Source organism: Trachypithecus francoisi, unplaced genomic scaffold (genome assembly GCF_009764315.1).
Source record: "Trachypithecus francoisi isolate TF-2019V2 unplaced genomic scaffold, Tfra_2.0 Lachesis_group8, whole genome shotgun sequence".
Lineage (NCBI taxonomy): Eukaryota > Metazoa > Chordata > Mammalia > Primates > Cercopithecidae > Trachypithecus > Trachypithecus francoisi.
The window spans coordinates 64,214,453-64,233,718 of record NW_022681473.1 but is presented as its reverse complement, the minus strand read 5'-3'; the positions used below and the strand labels follow the sequence as shown (position 1 = coordinate 64,233,718).

The window sequence follows — 19,266 nt, the reverse complement described above, 5'->3', positions numbered from 1 at the left end:
AAATTATAATATATATTACATGTTATATATTATATATATATATAAATTATATATAATTATGTATTATAATATATATTATGTATATATTAAGGAGCCAAGCCTTTTTTGGCTTGGCCAAAAAAGTTTGTGTATCTATATATATACATATCTATATTATATATACACATATACATATCTCTATATATATCCTTTATATATATATATAAGGGAAAATTCCTGTGGACTCTTCTGTCTCCTCAAACTGTCACTTCCTCTCCTTTCCTTTACTGTCAGCATCTTTACTCACTCTGTCTCAATAAAAAAAAAGAAAGAAAAGAAACAGAAGCCTTGAACAACACTATACACCAAGTATACCCAACAGTCACCTAGAGGGCACTCCAGTAACAGAAGAATATAATTCTCAGGAATACATGCAACAATCTTCAGGATAGACAGTGTGCTAGGCCATAAAACAACTCTCAGTACATATAAAGGATTGAACTCATACCAAAGTATGTTCTCTGACTGCAGTGGAAAAAATTTAGAAATCAGTAACAGAAAGACATTTGAGAAATTCACAATTACGTGAAAATTAAATGACACATTCCTAAATAACCAGTGGGTCAAAAAAGAAATCACAAGGAAAATGAGAAAATTCTTTGAGATGAATGAAACATAACATACCAAAATGTATGGGAAATTTATAGCTGTAATTGCCTACATTAAAAAAGAAGAGGCCGGGTGCGGTGGCTCACGCCTGTAATCCCAACACTTTGGGAGGCTGAGGTGGGCGGATCACAAGGTCAGGAGATCGAGACCATCCTGGCGAACACAGTGAAACCCCGTTTCTACTAAAAAATACAAAAAATTAGCCGGGCATGGTGGCAGGCACCTGTAGTCCCAGCTACTCGGGAGGCTGAGAGAGCCGAGATTGCGCCACTGCACTCCAGCCTGGGTGACAGAGTGAGACTCCATCTCAAAAAAAAAAAAAAAAGACCTCAACTCAATAACTGAATCTTTCATTTTAACACACTGCGGGGAAAAAGAGCAAATGAAGCCTAAATCAAGTAGAGGAGAGGACATGATAAAGAAATCAATGAAATAAAATGGAGAAAAACAATAGAGAAAATCAATAAACCAAAAGTTGGTTATTTTAAAAGACCAGCAAAATCAACAAACCCTTTTAGCTCTAGCTAGGCTGATGAAGAACAAAAGAGGGAAGTCTCCAATTACCAAAGTCAAGAATTTTACAGAGGACATTACTACTGACTTTTATAGAAATAAAAAGGAATATGAGGTAAGACTGTGAACAATTGTATGCTAACAAATTAGACACCTAGGTGAAATAGACAAATTCCTCGAAAGACACAAACTGCCAACACCGACTTATGAAGACATAGAAAATCTGACCAGACCTATAACAGAGAGAGATTTAGTAATCAAAAAACTTTCTGCAAAGAAAAGCCAGATGGCTTCTTTGGTGAGTTCTACCAAATATTTGAATAAGAACTAACACCAATCCTGCACAAACTATTTGAAAAAATAGAAGATAAAGGAAACTTTCTAACTCGTTCTGTGAGGCCAGTATTACCTTGATACCAAAACCAGACAAAGACATCACAAGAAAACTGTGGATAGACCAGTATCCCATTTGAATACAAACGTAGAAACCCTGAACAAAATATGAGCATTGTTTCGGGTCCTATCCAACACCTGATATTGTCACACTTAAAAATTTTGCCTGTCTAGGCCAGGCATGGTGGCTCACGCCTCTAATCCCAGCACTTTGGGAGGCTGAGGTGGGTGGATTACGAGGTCAGGAGATCGAGACCATCTTGGCCAACGTGGTGAAACCCCTTCTCTACTAAAATAGAAAAAATTAGCCAAGTGGTGTAGGCATGTGTCTGTACCCCTGTAAGCTACTTGGGAGGCTGAGGCAGGGGAATTGCTTGAACCCGGAAGGTGGAGGTTGCAGTGAGCTGAGATAGCGCCATTGCACTCCAGCCTGGCAACAGAGCAAGACACTGTCTCAAAAAAAAAAAAAAAAAAAAAAAAGCCCATCTGATAGGTATGAAATAATATAATATTCCTTTTATGTGCATTTGCTGATTACTGTTGTGGTTGAACATTTTTCTGTTGCTCCCTAGTCAGCTGTCTGGTTTCTTTTGTGAATTGTTGCCTGATTAGGTTCTATTGGCTTATTTTCATTTCTTCTTGATTAATATGAGTTTTTTAATCTGGCCTCTAGTCCAGTGTTAACATACGTTACAAATGTCTTTTATTTCTCTGTGCTTGCCTTTTAACTTTGTTTATGGCATCTTTTGACATATAGAACTTTATGTTTCAATTAAATTTTTCACCCTTTTGTGGTTCTTCCTTTTGGTATCATCTAAGAAACACTTTGTAATCCCAAGGTTATACTGATATTCTCTGGGACTCTGATATTCTCCTATTTCTTTTTCTTTTTTTTTTACTTTTTCTTTTTTTGAGGCAAAGTATCACTTTGTCACCTAGGCTGGAGTACAGTGGTGCAGTCACGGCTCACTGCAGCCCCTATCTCCTGGGCTCAAGTGATCCTCACACCTCAGCCTCCCTTGTAGCTGGGACTGTGGGCACATGCCACCACTTTTTGTAGAGCCAGGGTCTCGCTACATTGCCCAGGCAAGTCTCAAACTCTTATGCTCAAGCGATCCTCCTTCCTCAGCCTCCCAAAGCATTGGGATTTCAGGAGTGAGCCACCACAACCAGGCTGTTTTATTTTATATTTAAGTCTTTTGTCTTTCTAGAATTGGAGAAGTGTGAGGTGTGGCGTTGGGAGTGTCTAATTTTATTGTTTTATATGGAAAACAAGTGTTCCAATACATTACATTGAATCTGAGCAAGACTTTTCCCTTTAGTAAATGTCTTTAAATGGAACAGTAGAATAAAAGAGTGGACCAGGTGCAGTGGCTCACACTTGTAATCCCAGCACTTTGGGAGGCCGAGGCAGGCAGATCACTTGAGGCCAGGAGTTCAAGACCAGCCTGGCCAACATGGTGAAACCCCGTCTCTACTAAAAATACAAAGATTAGCTGGGCGCAGTAGCAGGTGCCTGTAATCCCAGCTACTCAGGAGGCGGAGGCAGGAGAATCACTTGAACCTGGGAGGCAGAGGTTGCAGTGAGTGGAGATCATACCATTGTACTCCAGCCTGGGGGACAAGAGTAAAACTCCGATTCAAAAAAAAAAAGAGTGAATTGACCTGAGAGACAAAGGTATTCGTGGACCAGATTATCCATTCACAAAATTTCACCTTGCTCCTTGATCTGTTTTAGAAGATAAACGCACAGAGATCAGAGACACCAAACAACCTCTAAAGTGTTGAGTACCTCCGAAGTGCCTTATAAATGTAGGAGAAAAAAGAAGCAACAGCACACTCCTGGAATGGGGATGGAGAGAATAAGCCATCTGCTTCACATTAAAATCTCTCCTTTACTGGCACATAGGGAACTGCAGAGATATTTTTAGATTTGTTAAAAAAAATAAAAAAAAATTTGTCCTGAGGCAGCAGCACACACTTGGCCTTATATATTTACCTAGGAGCAGTTATATTACTAACGTCTAAGCAACTTATTTTCTTATCTTTTTTTGTTGTTGATACTGTTTGTACACTAATGACATAGAAAGTTAAGGCTGATCTGGTTTTAGCAGCCTTTCTCTGCTAGGGCTCAGCCTAGGTGAATGACCCAGAGGTTGCTGGCCTTTAACCTGGATAGGTATGCTTTCTCTGAAGATGCAGTACAACTCAGAGCACAATTGATTACTGGATATTTCCTCCTGTCTTGTTACCTCAGGAGGAGCTGCCTTGCCCTAGATGAGAACAGTGCCTCATTTATTATAGTTCACACCCTTTACAATTCCCTGCAGCTCGCCAGTGGAAGGCTGGGTGGCTGGGCCTTGAATCTAATATATGGGCTATCTTAGATTCAGGTCTGGTGGGTAGGTTCAGAGCCAGCACTACAGAACTGCTGCCTGCTTGGGCTGACCTACATTTTCACCAGTATAGCACTCTCAGCAGCCAAGCCTCCCAGCTAGTAAGAGAAATTCAGATTCATGCATTTTTCTGGAACTAACAGATTTGAGGGTCTATTTATTTTATTTCCTTCTGCCTATCAAAGAAAAGAAGCAGGGGTGGGGTGGGGGGATAGTACTTGCAAACCCTGCAATTAGAACGTTTCCCATCTTTCTTTGTAGCTTTTTAGCCCACAGGACTAAAATGGGGTTTTGTGCTCAGGATCAAATTTTATAGGCTGTGCCTCCTAAACATCTTTGTAGTCCCCACTCTCTTCATCCTATTGCTAGTGTTGTAACTTTTCCTTTGGGCTACTGTAGTGACTTGCTATCATGTTCCTCCTTCTCTGATCTTAACTACTCTGAACTTTTCATGCTGCCGCTGGAGTAGTTTTTGTAAAACACACACAAGAAACCCCCAGTTTAAAACCCTCCAATGTTTTCCTTTTTTTTTTTTTTTTTAAATTAATTCCATCCCTTAGCCTGGCATTCAGATCCCTTCACAGCCTGTCCCCTAGTCTACCTTTTTATCTTTATTTCCTGCCACTTTTCCCCACATGCAGTAAATTCAGCTGTACTGAACTATTTGCTGTTTCCCTAATGTGATATGCACTTTCATACCTTCGTGCATGGAATCAGTATATATTTCTTTGTCCCTGCCCTCTCCACACCTTGACAAACTCCTCCCATTCATTGTTCAAAGTCAACTAAAATGTTTATTTCTCTCAGAAGCCTTTCCCAACTATTCTAAACATGTTCATTTCCTCCTCAGCATTCTGATAACACCTTCAGCATTCTCTGAATATATCTTACATATATTACACCTGTAGATTAATTTAAATAACTATATTATTTCCCCATTAGACTGTAAGTGCCTCTGTAAAGAACCTAGCACCCTGCTTGCCACAGAGTATTTGCCAGATGCTATGATGATGATGATGATGATGATGATGAAATCTAGATGCAGTCACTTTAGGCCTTCACTGACCACAATCACCATAGTCTTGTTATGTCAGTTCAATTATCTTTTTTTAATTGGGGAAAAACTATCAGCAGAAGATGAACAAGGCAAGAAGAATAATTGAATTGTTTTAAGGGAAGGGGATTTGTAAATTGAAGTCTGATCACTGGTGAGCAATCAGGATGAGGGAAGATTGAAGGAATTGGGTCTGTTGGATTTGGACACAAGAAAATTCAGGAGGAATCATGGATATCTTCATATCTCTAGCAGGCTGTCCTGGAGGAGAGGAAACAGACATGTTCTGTGAGGGGAAAACTAGGACCAGGAACTGGAGTGCAGTGGTGTGATCTCAACTCACTGCAATCTCTGCCTCCTGGGTTCAAACAATTCTCCTGCCTCAGCCTCTGCACTCCAGTGACTGAAAAAGTGTTCAGGGTAAGATACCTAATAAGTCAGATTTTTAGCTCAGAGTGAAGAATTTTCTAATTTCAGAGCTCTCCAGTCTGTGCTTTGACTCACTGAAGAGGTTCTGAGTGTACCATCATTAGAAGAGTATGCTGCGGGAGGCTGAGGCAGAAGAATTGCTTGAACTGAGGAGGCAGAGGTTGCAGTGAGTCGAGATCACACCACTATACTCTAGATTGGGTGACAGAGCGAGACTGTCTCAAAAATAAATAAATAAATAAATAAAAGAGTGGCCTGGCGTGGTGGCTCACACCTGTAATCCCAGCACTTTGGGAGGCTGAAGTGGGTGGATCACGAGGTCAAGAGTTTGAGACCAGCTTGGCCAACACGATGAAACCCCATCTCTACTAAGAATACAAAAACTAGCCAGGTTTGGTGGCATGTGCCTGTAATCCCAGCTGCTTCGGAGGCAGAGGCAGGAGAATTGCTTGAATCCAGGAGGCGGAGGTTGCAGTGAGCCGAGATCGCACCACTGCACTCCAGCCCGGCGACAGAGCAAGACTCCGTCTCAGGAAAAAAAAAAGAAGAGTATGCTGGCAGAGGCTTTGCTGCCAGTCATGTGTGCCACTATAAAGGGTATTCCTGTGCTGAGTGACAAATTGGCCTCAATCACCTCTAATACCTCTTCCAACTCTATAATTCAGTGCCTGTGATACTTCTCAGTAACATGACCATGACCTTTCCACTGAGTGGAAACAGTAGTTGTTGTTTTATTTTTTATTTTTATTTTTATTTTTTTGAGACGGAGTCCTGCTCTGTCGCCCCGGCTGGAGTGCAGTGGCCTGATCTCAGCTCACTGCAAGCTCCGCCTCCTGGGTTTACGCCATTCTCCTGCCTCAGCCTTCGGAGTAGCTGGGACTACAGGCGCCCGCCACCTCACCTGGCTAGTTTTTTTGTATTTTTAGTAGAGACGGGGTTTCACGTTTTATTTTTTTTTAAACGCAGCCATCTTTGACCAAATTGACTCTCTAGAGTAATTTCCTATTTTCCTTGCTTTTGAAGATGAAGTAAAAGAATCTTGGCAAAGTAAGTGGAAGCCAAATCCAGAGATTTTCTCTAAGTAGACTCATTTTGAGGAGAGGCAGGGAGGTTGGTAGGAATGGATATTGTCTCACTCAGCAGGTCTGGGTTCTGTCTCTACTCTCTACTTATTAGCTCTGTAAGAGAAGTCTTAATATCCTTGTCTCTAAAATGGAACTAGTAATATATTTTGTATCAGATAAAGAAGTGCCTAGCATAGTGGCCAGAACATAATACAGATTCAAAATCACATCCTTCCTCTTGCGCTCTTCTTTATTATCTTGAGAGAATAAAGATTTTTTTGGTCTTGTTTTGGTTTTGATCACCCTAGGGGGTCATTTGCGGGGCAGTTTTCTTTTTAATTGTGTGCTTCAAACTGAAAATGTCTTCATTGCCTAAGTATTCTCCTACTCACAAAGAAGTAAGCCTCTTTGTCTTTTTGAGCCAGGGAGTTTGTCTTCCTCTAGCCTTTTGATACTCTGCTATTTTTAGCTCCTAAAGGTAAAGTATTTTCAGAAATAGTCCCCTGATTTCTGTTGAAAGTAATTTCTAATTTCCATATTAATCAAAAAATAGCTTTACATTTCTTTAGTCCTAATCCTAGTACCAACAAGAAAAGAGGATTAGATTGTATTGACATCTATAAAGCAATTAAAATGTACACATCAAAATTCCAGAATACCTGATCACTACTGCAGCCTTTAGGATACAAAGGAGAAAGGCTAACTTGTGTCCATTTATTCTCTTACTCTTGACCTTCAAAAAATACAAATACAAAAGGGGCAGATTTGTTTCTAAGGACAAAGTGATAATTATTTGGTAGGTGTGGAAAGGCATTGCTTTTGGGATTCCCTTCCCAGTATGACCACTGACTTGCTGAATAATCTTTTTGTTGTTGTTGTTGTTGAGACAGAGTCTCGCTCAGTTGCCCAGGCTGGAGTGCAGTGGCCCGATCTTGGCTCACTGCAAGCTCCGCCTCCCGGGTTCACGCCATTCTCCTGCCTCAGCCTCCCAAGTAGCTGGGACTACAGGCGCCCACCGCCACGCCCGGCTAATTTTTTGCATTTTTAGTAGAGATGGGGTTTCACCGTGTTAACCAGGATGGTCTCAATCTCCTGACCTCGTGATCCACCCGTCTCGGCCTCCCAAAGTGCTGGGATTACAGGCGTGAGCCACCGCCCCAGCCGACTTGCTGAATAATCTTAACCAGAAAGTTACTTCACCTCTCAACCTCTATTTGATTAGCTATAAAATGGGAGAAATCACATTAGGATTGACCTGAGGCTCAAATGAAAAGCAAGTGTGAAAATATCTTTTGTATGAGCAATGAGTGAAATATACATGGTATGTCTCAATGGCAGTCATGTGTCATAAGACTGTAGAGATCCTGAGCTCAAGCGATCCTCCCACTTCAGCCTCCCAGAGTGCTGAGATTACAGATGTGAGCCACCATGCCTGATCAGACTTAATGTATTAACAGTTATAAAACTCCTGGACTCAGGCAATGCTTGAGACCCTGTAATTAATAAATAAATAAAGAAGTAAGTAAGGTAAGAAGGTAAGGAAGGAAGGTAAGAAAAGAAGTAAGAAAGGAAGGAAAGAGAGGGAGGGAGGACCAAATAAAGCTCCCTGTAATGCTGCCTTATATAATATCTGCCAAGTTCAAGTGAATTAAAAATAATTCCACTTGGAAACATTGAAGGAACATCCTATAATTGCCCCGAAAGTGAAAGGCATCTGAAATGACAAAACAGGAGTGTGATTACCTGTGGCTGCACAATTTCTCACATGAAGCTGAATACAGATTTTGGCTATGAGACTGGATCACTTGGCTTCCCAGATTAGACCCCTGACTTTCTTCTTGAGAGGTAGCACGCCTCCAGATTGCTAATTAATCGACAAGTTAGCTACTTCAGTTCTAAAATTAGAAAATGATTAGAGGGTAAAGAGGTGAATTTTCTTTGGAATTGGAAAGGATTTAGGGAAAGGCATATTAACAAAGATACATTATTAAAGCTCCAATATTTACAAATCCCAAAGAAGCTTTTAGGGATTTAGGGATTTAATCTTTGACTTTTAAAACCAGCTTTTCATTGTCAGACAAAATAGCAGTGAGCATCTAACAACTGCAGGAAGCAGTGAGACAGGCACTTATACACTGTTAGAACAAGTACAAATTGATGGTCTTTCTAGAAAACAGTATGGCAAAGTATGTGAAGGCTCTTAGCATGTCATATCTCTTCACCTCCGCTATTTCTCTCGTCTGAGTCCCAGCATCTATTGCTAGGAGCTTGCAGTAGGCTCTCAGCTGATTGCTATGCTTCTCTACCCCGTTCTAGTCTGTTTTCAACACATCAGTCAGAGTGACCCTTTGCAAACATAAGTCAAAAGCATGTTATTCTTCTGCTGAAAACCCTATGAGGTCTTCTCATTTCACTCAGAATAGAAGTCTTAAGTCCTCACAGTGGCCTGTAAAGTCCTACATGAACTGGCCAGCCCTTTACCTCTCTGACTTCCTCTACTACTACTGCCCCCTCATTTGTTCCCTTCCAGCCACACTGGCCTTTTTGCTCTTCCTCCAACATTGTCCCATATGCTGTCCACCTTAGAGCCTTTGCACTGACTGTTTTGTCTGAAACACTCTTCCTTCAGCTATCTGCTTAACACTATCATTTCCTTCAAGCGTTTGCAAAAATAATACCTTCTCAATGTGTCTTACTCTGATTATTCTGTTTAATATTGCAGTGCCCTTACCCTCAACACTTTGGCACTTCTGATTCCCTTTACTTTGCCCATTTTCTCTTTTCCATAGCACTGAAGACTTTATGTTTAATATTTATCCAAGGGTGCCTTCTCCCACCCTCTTAGAATATAAACTCCACAAGGGAAGGGATCTTTGTTTTGTTCACTGACAAAAGTCCCTAAACTAGTGTCTGGCACCAAGTAGATACTCAAATTGTTGGATGGAGGAACTTTAAAAATAGGCCTACCCGGCCGGGCGCGATAGCTCACACCTGCAATCCTAGCACTTCAGGAGGCCAAGGCAGGTGGATCATGAGATCGAGAGATCAAGACCATCCTGGCCAACATGGTGAAACCCCATCTCTACTAAAAATACAAAAATAGCTGGGCATGGTGGCACACACCTGTAGTCCCAACTACTCGGGAAGCTGAGGCAGGAGAATCTTTTGAACCCAGGAGGCAGAGGTTGCAGTGAGCTGATACAGCGCCACTGCACTCCAGCCTGGCGACAGTGAAACTCCATTTCAAAAAAAAAAAAGGCCTATCCTTTGACCTAGAGATTTGACTTCTAGAATTCGTTCCTAAAGAAATAATCAGTCAGAGATTTACTTAGGTTATTTTAGTTTGTTAGCTATTATAAAAGTGAAATTTTCTTTTTCTTTTTTTTTTTTTTTTTTTTGGAGACAGGGTCTCGCTCTGTCACCCAGGCTGGAGTGCAGTGGCACAATCTCAGCTCACTGCAACCTCCGCCTCCCAGGTTCAAGCGACTCTCCTGTCTCAGCCTCCCGAGTAGCTGGAATTACAGGCATGCGCCACCACGCCTGGCTAATTTTTGTATTTTTAGTAGAGATGGGGTTTCACCATGTTGGCCAGGCTGGTCTCGAACTCCTGACGTCAAGTGATCCTCCCGCCTAGGCCTCCCAGAGGACTGGGATTACAGGTGTGAGCCACCGCGCCTGGCCCAAAAGTGAAATTTTTAAACAACTAAAACAGGTAATGGTTAAATGATATATCTACATATGGAATATCATAAAGATATTAAAATAAGCCTTTCGAAGAATATGTGATTACATGAGTAATTGTTTATAATGTTAAAGTGAAAAAGTAGAATATATGTGTATATTCTACTCTACCCCTAGGTATACCCCTAGGTGTATACCCCTACCTCATATCATATATAAAAATTAACTCAAATGGATCAGTGATCTCAATATAAGCCAAAACTATAAAGCTATTAGAAGAAAACATAAGGGTCAATCTTCATGACCTTGGATTTGGCAGTGGATTCTTAGATAGGACACCAAAAGCATAATCAACAAAAGAAAAAAATAGGTAAATTGGACTTAAATCAAAATTGAATTTTTTTTTGCATCAAAGGCAATATCAAGAAAGTAAAAAGACAACCCACAGAATGGGAGAAAATATTTGTAAGTAATACATCTGATAATGGTTTACTATTCAAAATGTATAGAGAACTTCTGCAGTATAACAGCAAAAAGACAAACCACCCAGTGAACAAATGGGAAAATGCCCTGTAATCCCAGCACTTTAGGAAGCCAAGGCAGGAAAATCACTTGAGGCTAGGAGTTTGAGACCAGCATGAGCAATATAATGAGACCCAGTCTCTAAAAAGCACAAAAGCAAAACAAAGCAAAAAAAAAAAAAAAAGGCAGGGCATATTGGCACGTACCTGTAGGCCCAGCAGGAGGCTGAAGCAGGAGGATTGCTTGAGTCCAGGAGTTTGAAGCTACAGTGAGCTATGATCCTGCCATTATACTCCATCCTGGGTAATAGAACAAGACCCTGTCTCTAAAAAATAAACAAATAATTGTATTTTTAAATTTATTATTTTTTTTTATTTTTATTTTTTTTTATTTTTTGAGACGGAGTCTCACTCTATCACCAGGCTGGAGTGCAGTAGTGCCATCTCGGCTCACTGCAGCCCCAGCCTCTTTAGTAGCTGGGACTACAGGCGTGTGCCACCACACCCAGCTAATTTTTGTTATTTTTTTAGTAGAGACAGGGTTTCACCTTGTTTGTCAGGCTGGTCTCAATCTCTTGACGTCTTGATCTGCCCGCCTCGGCCTCCCAAAGTGCTGGGATTACAGGCGTGAGCTATCGCGCCCAGCCAAATAATTGTATTTTTAAATGGGAAAATGATTTGGATAGACATTTCTCCAGAGAGGATATACAGATAGCCAATAAGTACATGAAAATATGCTCAACATCATTAGTCGTTAGGGAAATGCAAATCAAAACCACATTGAGATCCCACTTCACACTTACTGTAGGATGGCTATAATAATAATAATAGAAAAGAACAAAGATTGTGGAGGATGTAGAGAAATTTGAACTCTCATGCATTGCTGGTGGGAATGTAAAATAGTACAGACATTGTGAAAAACAGTTTGGTGATTCCTTAAAAAGCTAAACATAGAATTACTATATGACCCAACTTGGTATACATACTTGGTATGTATACTGAAGATTTGAAAACAGGTACTCAGACAGATGCTTATATGTCATTGTTTATTGTACCATTATTCACAATAGCCAAAAGGTGGAAACAACCTAGGTGTCCCTCAACAGATGAATGGATAAAGAAAATCTGGCATATACACACAGTGGAATATTATTCAGCCATAAAGAAGAAGAAAGTTTTGGTACATCCTACAACATGAATGAACTTTAAACACATTATGCTAAGTGAAAGAAGCCAGACACAAAAGGACAAATAGTGTATGATTTCACTTACATAAAATAGGCAAATTCAGAGAGACAGAAAGTAGATTAGAGGTTACCAGGCTGAGTATTGGGGGATGTATTGTTAATGGTTACAGAGTTTCTGTTTGGGATGATGAAAATGTCTTGGAAACAAATAGTGATGATAGTTGCATAACATTGTAAGTGTCATTAGTGTCACTGAATTATATATTTTTAAATGGTTAAAATTGTAAATTTTATATTACACGTATTTTACCATGATAAAAAAATTTCAAAAAAATCCCCCAAACCGAGTATAGTATACTGTGGTGAGCTGGAGCTGGTTTGTGTAAGCTCTTGAGAGCTGATTGTGGGCACTTCTTCCAAGCTACTCATTCAGTGATGTTGGTAGCATCAAATTGGTCATTGTGGAAGCATTTATGCCATGGCAGTTGGCAAATGCTGCAAAGCAGCTCCCATTTCCATCCCCTTCGAGCCTGTTGTTAAATATTTACCAGCACACCACTGAATATATGTGTATAAAAATGTGTAGAAAGCCATCTGGAAAGAGATGTCAAACTGTTAATGATGTTACCTCTGGGGAGGAGAGTAGTATTGTGGCAGGAATGTGAAAGTAAACTTGAACATAAAAAGTGTAAACTTCAATGTTACTTCCATTGTTTGTTGTTTTTTTTTGTTGGGGGGGGCGCGGGGGAGATGGAGTCTTGCTCTGTCGCCCAGGCTAGAGTGCAGTGGTGTGATCTCGGCTCACTACAGCCTCCGCCTCCCGAATTCAACTGACTTTCCTGCCTCGGTCCCCATAGCAGCTGGGACCATAGGCGCCCACCACCACGCCTGGCTAATTTTTGTATTTTTAGTAGAGACGGAGTTTTGCCATCTTGGCCAGGCTGGTCTCGAACTCCTGACCTTGTGATCCACCTGCCTCAGCCTCCCAAAGTGTTGGGATTACAGGCGTGAGCCACTGTGCCTGGCCACTTACTTTTTTTTTTTTTTTTTATGGTGAGCATATAGACATATTTCTTGTATCGCTTTTAAAAAATAGACCAAAAAGTCTGCATATATTGGGATTTTGGTATTGGTAACTTTTCTCTTGAGAGGCTGAAAACTGGTCACATATGCTATCTGAAATAGCCCATGGAGGGGCTGAAGGCCAAGCCTAGGACTTGGATTCCATTTCCTCAAAAATCTGCTTTTTTTGTTTGTTTGTTTTTTGCCTAACTAAATAAGCATTTTCTTATCTCTCTGTAGGTTACCCCACAGCCTATCCAGCAGCTGCCCCTGCCTACAATCCCAGCCTGTACCCCACCAATAGTCCCAGTTATGCTCCAGGTAAAGAGAAAATGGGGACCTAGCGGTGGCGAATGGGGTAGGAAGGGGGACTCTATATGGAAAAACAAAACCACTTGCTGGCCTTTTCCTGTTCTTAATTGCTCCGGGCCCAGCCTGTCCAGGCTTGATTTACTGGGAGTCCCCTCTGGGAACTGGGACAGTCAGCCTCAGGGTCGGGGCGGGAATAGAATCTCCTCCACTCTGTCTGGGACTTAAGATTGACTCATCTCTCCCATGCTGGAATATCTGAGACCTGCATCCTCCTCATAGAACCTTTTCTGCTCTCCCAAGCAATGTCCAAATTCATTCTCTGCTGAGTTTTCCCTGAGGCTGCCACTGGGACACACATACACCTTGGGACACACACACCTTGGGGCACGCACACACACACCTACACACCTTGGGGCACACGCACACACGCTCTTGCCACCAGAGGGTAAAGAGCTGGTTTTCAAGCTGAGATAAGCTACTTGTTTTTCAAAATTAATAAAGGCCCAACACTTGGATTGAGGTTGAAATGGGTTTGAAAATGTTGAAAAGGTTTTTTCTATTTTGGGCTCGGAGCATTGCAGCAGTCTTAGTTCTGATCTTAACCCTCATGCTCAGTTGGTGCTCTAATACTTAAGAGCAGGAGAAAGAGTATGGGCTCTGTGGTTAGAAAGTCCTGGGTTTGAATCCTGATTACCCAACTCACTAGTTCTAAGGCCTTGGGCAAGTCACCTCACCTCTCAAGATTCAAATGTGACTGCCTGCCTCAGGGTTGTGGATGGTTTTATGTAAGTTCCATTTACTCAACAAGTATTTGTTGAATGTCTTCCATACTGGGATAGAAAAATTAAAAGATGCCATCTTTGCCTGCCTGAAGTAGCTCCCACTTGGGAATCTGGCATATAAACTCATTGCAGTACTAATCTGCTAAGTATTGTAAAAAGGAATACGTATAAGGGAAGGAGGAGGGAACAACAGTCTGCCTGGGGGTGAAAGTGTAGGGGAGGCTTCAGAGAATGGAGAACAATAGAGATTTGAAGGAGAAGTAGAAGCTGTTCTTTAAGCACACAAGGAATAATGGGCATTCCAGGCAGAGTAGAGCATGGGCAGAGGCTTAGAGATGTGAGAACATGACACTGTGAGGAACGTAGAAGTAGAGGAGTGGTTAAACTGTGAGCAGCTATATGAATCTGAACTGTAGATACACAAGGGCCGGATTTGGAGAGGCCTTGAGTGTCCTGATAATACGCAACAACCCATGCCATTTTCTTGTTTAGCACTTGTCATTATAGAATTAGAAAGCTTCAAAAGACCTTAGAGATCCTCCAGTTCAACCTCTTCTCTTGACAAAGGAGAACCAAAAAGCAGTGTTTTGTCCCAAGTTACCCAGTGAGTCAGCATTCGCATAAGGATTAGAATCTTTGGCAGATCTCCTGACTCTCGTCCTATGCTTTTCTCTGCCAATCTAGTGTTTATTCTGCTGTCATTCTCTTTCTTGGGGCTTACTTAAAGGAGGAAAGAATACAGGTTGTCTGAAGACCTAGATTTGAGTCCTCACTCTGTCATTTCCTAGATTCACAACCTTAAAGTCACCTGACCTATCTGAACCTCATTTCCCCCATCTCTAAGTAGGAATCATATCATAATTATACACACACACCATGAAGTTATCACACAGCCCCTCTTTTTGGGACAAACAAGAACTATTTTATGTAAATAGGTGATGGTATCCCCTAAGGTGCTTACATAGATGTGTCATTTCACAGACATTTTGACCCACCCTGTTATGTCCAAGACACTTTGGAAGACCTTGTAGATGATTCAAACTTGAGGAAGCTGTAATCACTGCCTTTGGAAAGCTTATGAAGGGAGCAGTGACACATGGGCTAAAGTTCTATAATGGTATCTCAGCATTGGTTTTATATTTACCTTTAGTCAATATGACATATGATATTTTCCCCAAGATCTATGATAGAAGACAAAAATAATAAAAGCTACAGAAATTCTCTCTGATAATCAAATTTGGTAAGTTCTAAACTACAATGGCTTCGAGGATCATGTATATCATATACAAATAAATGATTTAAATTTAAGTGCTATGAGATCTGTGAACTGACTTTGTAAACTGTCTAGACTAAAACAAAATGAGTTGTTGCAGAAGGTCAAGTAAGATCAAGAATGAAGAAGATTCATTGTCTTTCTAGTCAGGAGGCCATCAGTGACCTCATTGGAAGCATTGTCAGTGAGGTGGTGAGGCTAGAAACCAGAGTGCAGTGAATCAGGAGTCAAGAAGTAGATTTAGCATATATAGCCTATTCTTACTAGAAGCCTAGCTACCAGGAAAGGAAAAACAAAAGGACACTGACTAGAAGTGAATGTAGGGTTGAAGGAAGGTTTTCTCGGATATGAGTGTGGGGTACTGATAGGAAGGTGCAAGTGGAGAGGACAAGTCAGAGACACAGGAGAGGTGGTGCCAGTCAGAGCCAGGCTTCCACAGAGGCTGCTATAGGGGTGGGAAATCTGGAGCTCAGTTCTCTTCTTTGGTTTGGGAAGTTGAGTAGCGAGTGGAGACAGGGTGCCTCACACAGGAGGGCAACGAAAGGAAAGACTAAAGGAAAGGTGACAGGTAGATATGCTTAGAATAAATTGACCAGTGGAAAGTGGAGAGTTCTCATCTAATGACCTTGATTTGCTTAGACAGAGGGGAGTAGGGATCAAGGGAGGGTTCTTAACCAGGGAGGTCAGGATGTGAGAGCCTCACAGGAAGAAGTAGGACTGGAAACTACCAAAAGATAACAGAGCAGGGTCACACTGGGGGCCCATCTGAATGGTGGAGGCTGTGAATTTGTCCAGGCTCTCATGCCCAGCACTGGGCTATTTTCTCATAATGTTGGATTATGGGATTGTTTTACAATCAGTTTGCCAATAAGTGAAAAGACATGGAATAAATAGCTACTGTTTATTGAATGTTTTCTATGTGTCAGGAACTGTTTGAAGTTCTTTATCTATATTAGCTTGTTGCATATTGCAATAAACTTTTCAGGTTGGTACCCGTATTATCCCCATTTTCCAAATGGGAAAACTAAAGCTTAGAGAAGTTACATAACTAGCCCAAAGATCCAAGCCCAGCACCTTGCCACTGTGCCACATGAGCTCTTAACTGCTACACTGTAGTTGCATCAGTGGGCCAGAGAGAAATTAAGGCATTAGACTGGCTAAAGAGGGAAAGGAGTGCAGATAGGAGGAGGCTGAAACTGTAGGGAAAAAAAGAGATTGAGATTGAATACATCCTGGCATGTGTATTCAGCTTTAATTTTAAAACAAGCAAAAAGTAAGCCCTCATCTAACTTGATTTTCCCCCGTTTTGTTTTTAAAAGTCAACATATTTCTACTAAAGTCACCCAGACTGTTTTCTCAAAAACGCACAAAATCCACAAGAGAGGGTAATGTTAGAATACTGTATTTAAAGACCCCAAACTCGGAGTTGAAAGACCTAGGTTGTAGCACTAGCTTTGCTTCTGATTTTGGTGTGACCTTGGGAAGATCCCTTTCCCTTTGAGTTACACACACACACACACACACACACACACACACACACAGCATATTTTGGAATGCTGGCCTCTGGATTCACAGTGCAGGTTTCCTGACTGTGGGAGACTTCCTACCATGGAGAAGCTGGCTTAAGGTCAGAGAGGACGGTGTAGGTTACTCTCACCATCCTGCCAGAGCCAGCCATTTGTGATGCAGAGAGGTGCCTTCAGAAGGAACCAGGCTCTTAGGTTTAAATTTCTTTCAGCTGCTTTAAGGAGACCAAGAAATTGCTTGAGAGAAAGCTATTTTTAGCAGCTCTGAGTACCCTAAGATGTCATCTGTCCAGGATGCAGGGAAACATTTCACTCTTTTCATCGGTTCTGAAAGCAATGTGGGTATTTGGAGCTTTTTCCCAAGCTCTTAATGATTTCAGGGATCTTATTTAAGAACTCTTTGGCCCCATAAGAGGTAGGAGCCAATCAAGACTTGGCTTTTAGAATCTAGGGACCTATTAATGGTAACCTGGCTTGAAAATAAATGAAGGGATGGATAAACAGATTAACTAATACAGATAGAAATAAAATAACCTCCTCATGAGAATCTGTTGACAAAAACATTTTCCCCTATTGTCTCATTTGATTTCATAGCATCCCTATAAAGTAGAAATGCATTATTCCCATTTTACATGCAACAGACTTGGAGAAGAGTAGGGAAAAGGAATTTGTGCTTTCTGAACAGCTGCCCTGTTCCAAGCCCTGCACAAGTCATGTTACAAACGTTCATTTTTACCTTAGTCTTGTAAGTTAGGGCTTCCTGCCTCCAACTTTGTTCAAACAGGTTAAATAAGTTGCCCAAAGTTATACAGCTAAAAACCAGTAGATTTGGGAGGGCAAGGCAGGAGGATCCCTTGAGGCCAAAGGTCAAGACCAGCCAGGGCAACATGATAAGACCCTGTCTCTACAAAAAATTAAATAAAAAAAATAGGCAGTCTTGGTGGCACGCACCTGTAGTTCCAGTTACTTAGGAGGCTGAGACAGAAGGATCACTTGAGCCCAGGAGCTGGAGGCTGCATTGAGCTATCATTGCACCACTGCGTTCCAGCCTGGGCAACAAAGTGAGACCTCGTCTCCAAAAAAAGCAGTATAGCTGGGATTCAAACCCAACTTGTCTGACCCCACAACCTGTGCTCCTTCTATAGCACCACAGTGACCCAGAGGCTTCAGGGATGGAGTGCCTCTGCATTGGTCCTATCTCAGAGGTTTTACAGACAGCTCTTTAGAGGCCAAAGATGGTGATATTGTCTCTGAACCTTCACTTCCTCTAACACAAAGTCTCTGTCATATGTGAAATCCCTCTGCAGTTCCTGGGATAACTGAAATGTATTATAACAGACAAGCAAAAAGCAGGAACTTGGGCTTGTTCACATCCAGGCAGCTCTGGGTCAGCTGCCTGGAAGACACTATGGCATCCAGGGGCTCTCTGCATTGAATGGACTTTCCCAGATGACAAGTCTGTCACCCTCTCTAGGGTAAAAGTGCTTCACATCTTTATTTACTGTTTTTGTGAAGCTGGGGGGAAACTGCTATCGCAAAACAAAGTCTGTTTATGTAACTGCAATGTATCCAGCTTTGCACAAATTCTTAGTGGTAATTTCAACTAACATTTCTATCCAACAGAGTTTCAGTTCCTGCATTCAGCTTATGGTAGGAAAGCTATTTTTCCTCATCTGTATTACAGCCTATGAATGTGTTATCTCGTAACAATGGTAGATCCCCTCTCCTCTCCTCCCCAAATCCCATCCCCTAGGCTTGGGCTCCCCCCAGGTGGCTCAGCAGCAGTTCCTAAAGCATGCAGGAACATGTCTGATGGTGCCAAAATCATGGGTTGGAGACACACATGAACCGTCCCTAGGGCAGCAGCAAAGGATCGTGGCATTAAAAGGCGTCTGTCACCCTAACCTGGCTGCTGAATTCAAACAAATGAACAAAAATTCCAGGACCTGCATGCAGCTCCTCAGTTGGCTTTGTGGCAGCCTCTGTGAAGGAGTACCTGGATTATGCCTATTAGAACCCAAAAAACTAGTTTGCCCCAGGATCAGATTTTCCATCTCCATCGGCCGTCTGACATGTTTGAAGACCTGGTTGACTTTAGATACAATCTGTTCCCTTAGCCCAGAACTTGAGCTCTGGGCTCATTTTCCTAGAAGATGCTGAGAGGTGGGGAGAGGGGGGCAAGCGTGCTAATAAATGAGGGACCAGAACTGGGTTCTCTGGACAGTGTGGACTCCAGGCCCAAGGCACCACGGGAACTTCTGGGCACCTGTGAGGGTCCCAGCAGTATAACTTGACTAGGTCCTTTTTGTCATAGACAGGAAGGGACCATGGGAAGGACTTGCAACTTTCACCACCCTCACCTGGGCTGTTCAGGAAAATGTTTTTGTAAAATCTCTGCACCCTTTCTCAACTTTTAACCTTGAAT

General features: G+C 41.7%; 1 protein-coding gene across 4 annotated transcripts in view; it reads left to right on the top strand.

The window, feature by feature from the left end:
* The window catches only part of FAM168A (family with sequence similarity 168 member A), a 218,235-nt gene that overhangs the window by 175,188 nt on the left and 23,781 nt on the right, over positions 1-19,266 (top strand). For 2 of the 4 annotated variants that reach the window (XM_033206102.1, XM_033206104.1), the window contains exons 3-4: positions 13,189-13,269; positions 18,465-18,491. In XM_033206102.1, the coding sequence (XP_033061993.1) occupies positions 13,189-13,269; positions 18,465-18,491 (108 nt within the window). The remainder of the gene's footprint in view (positions 1-13,188; positions 13,270-18,464; positions 18,492-19,266) is intronic. The other 2 variants (XM_033206103.1, XM_033206105.1) reach the window with 1 other exon arrangement.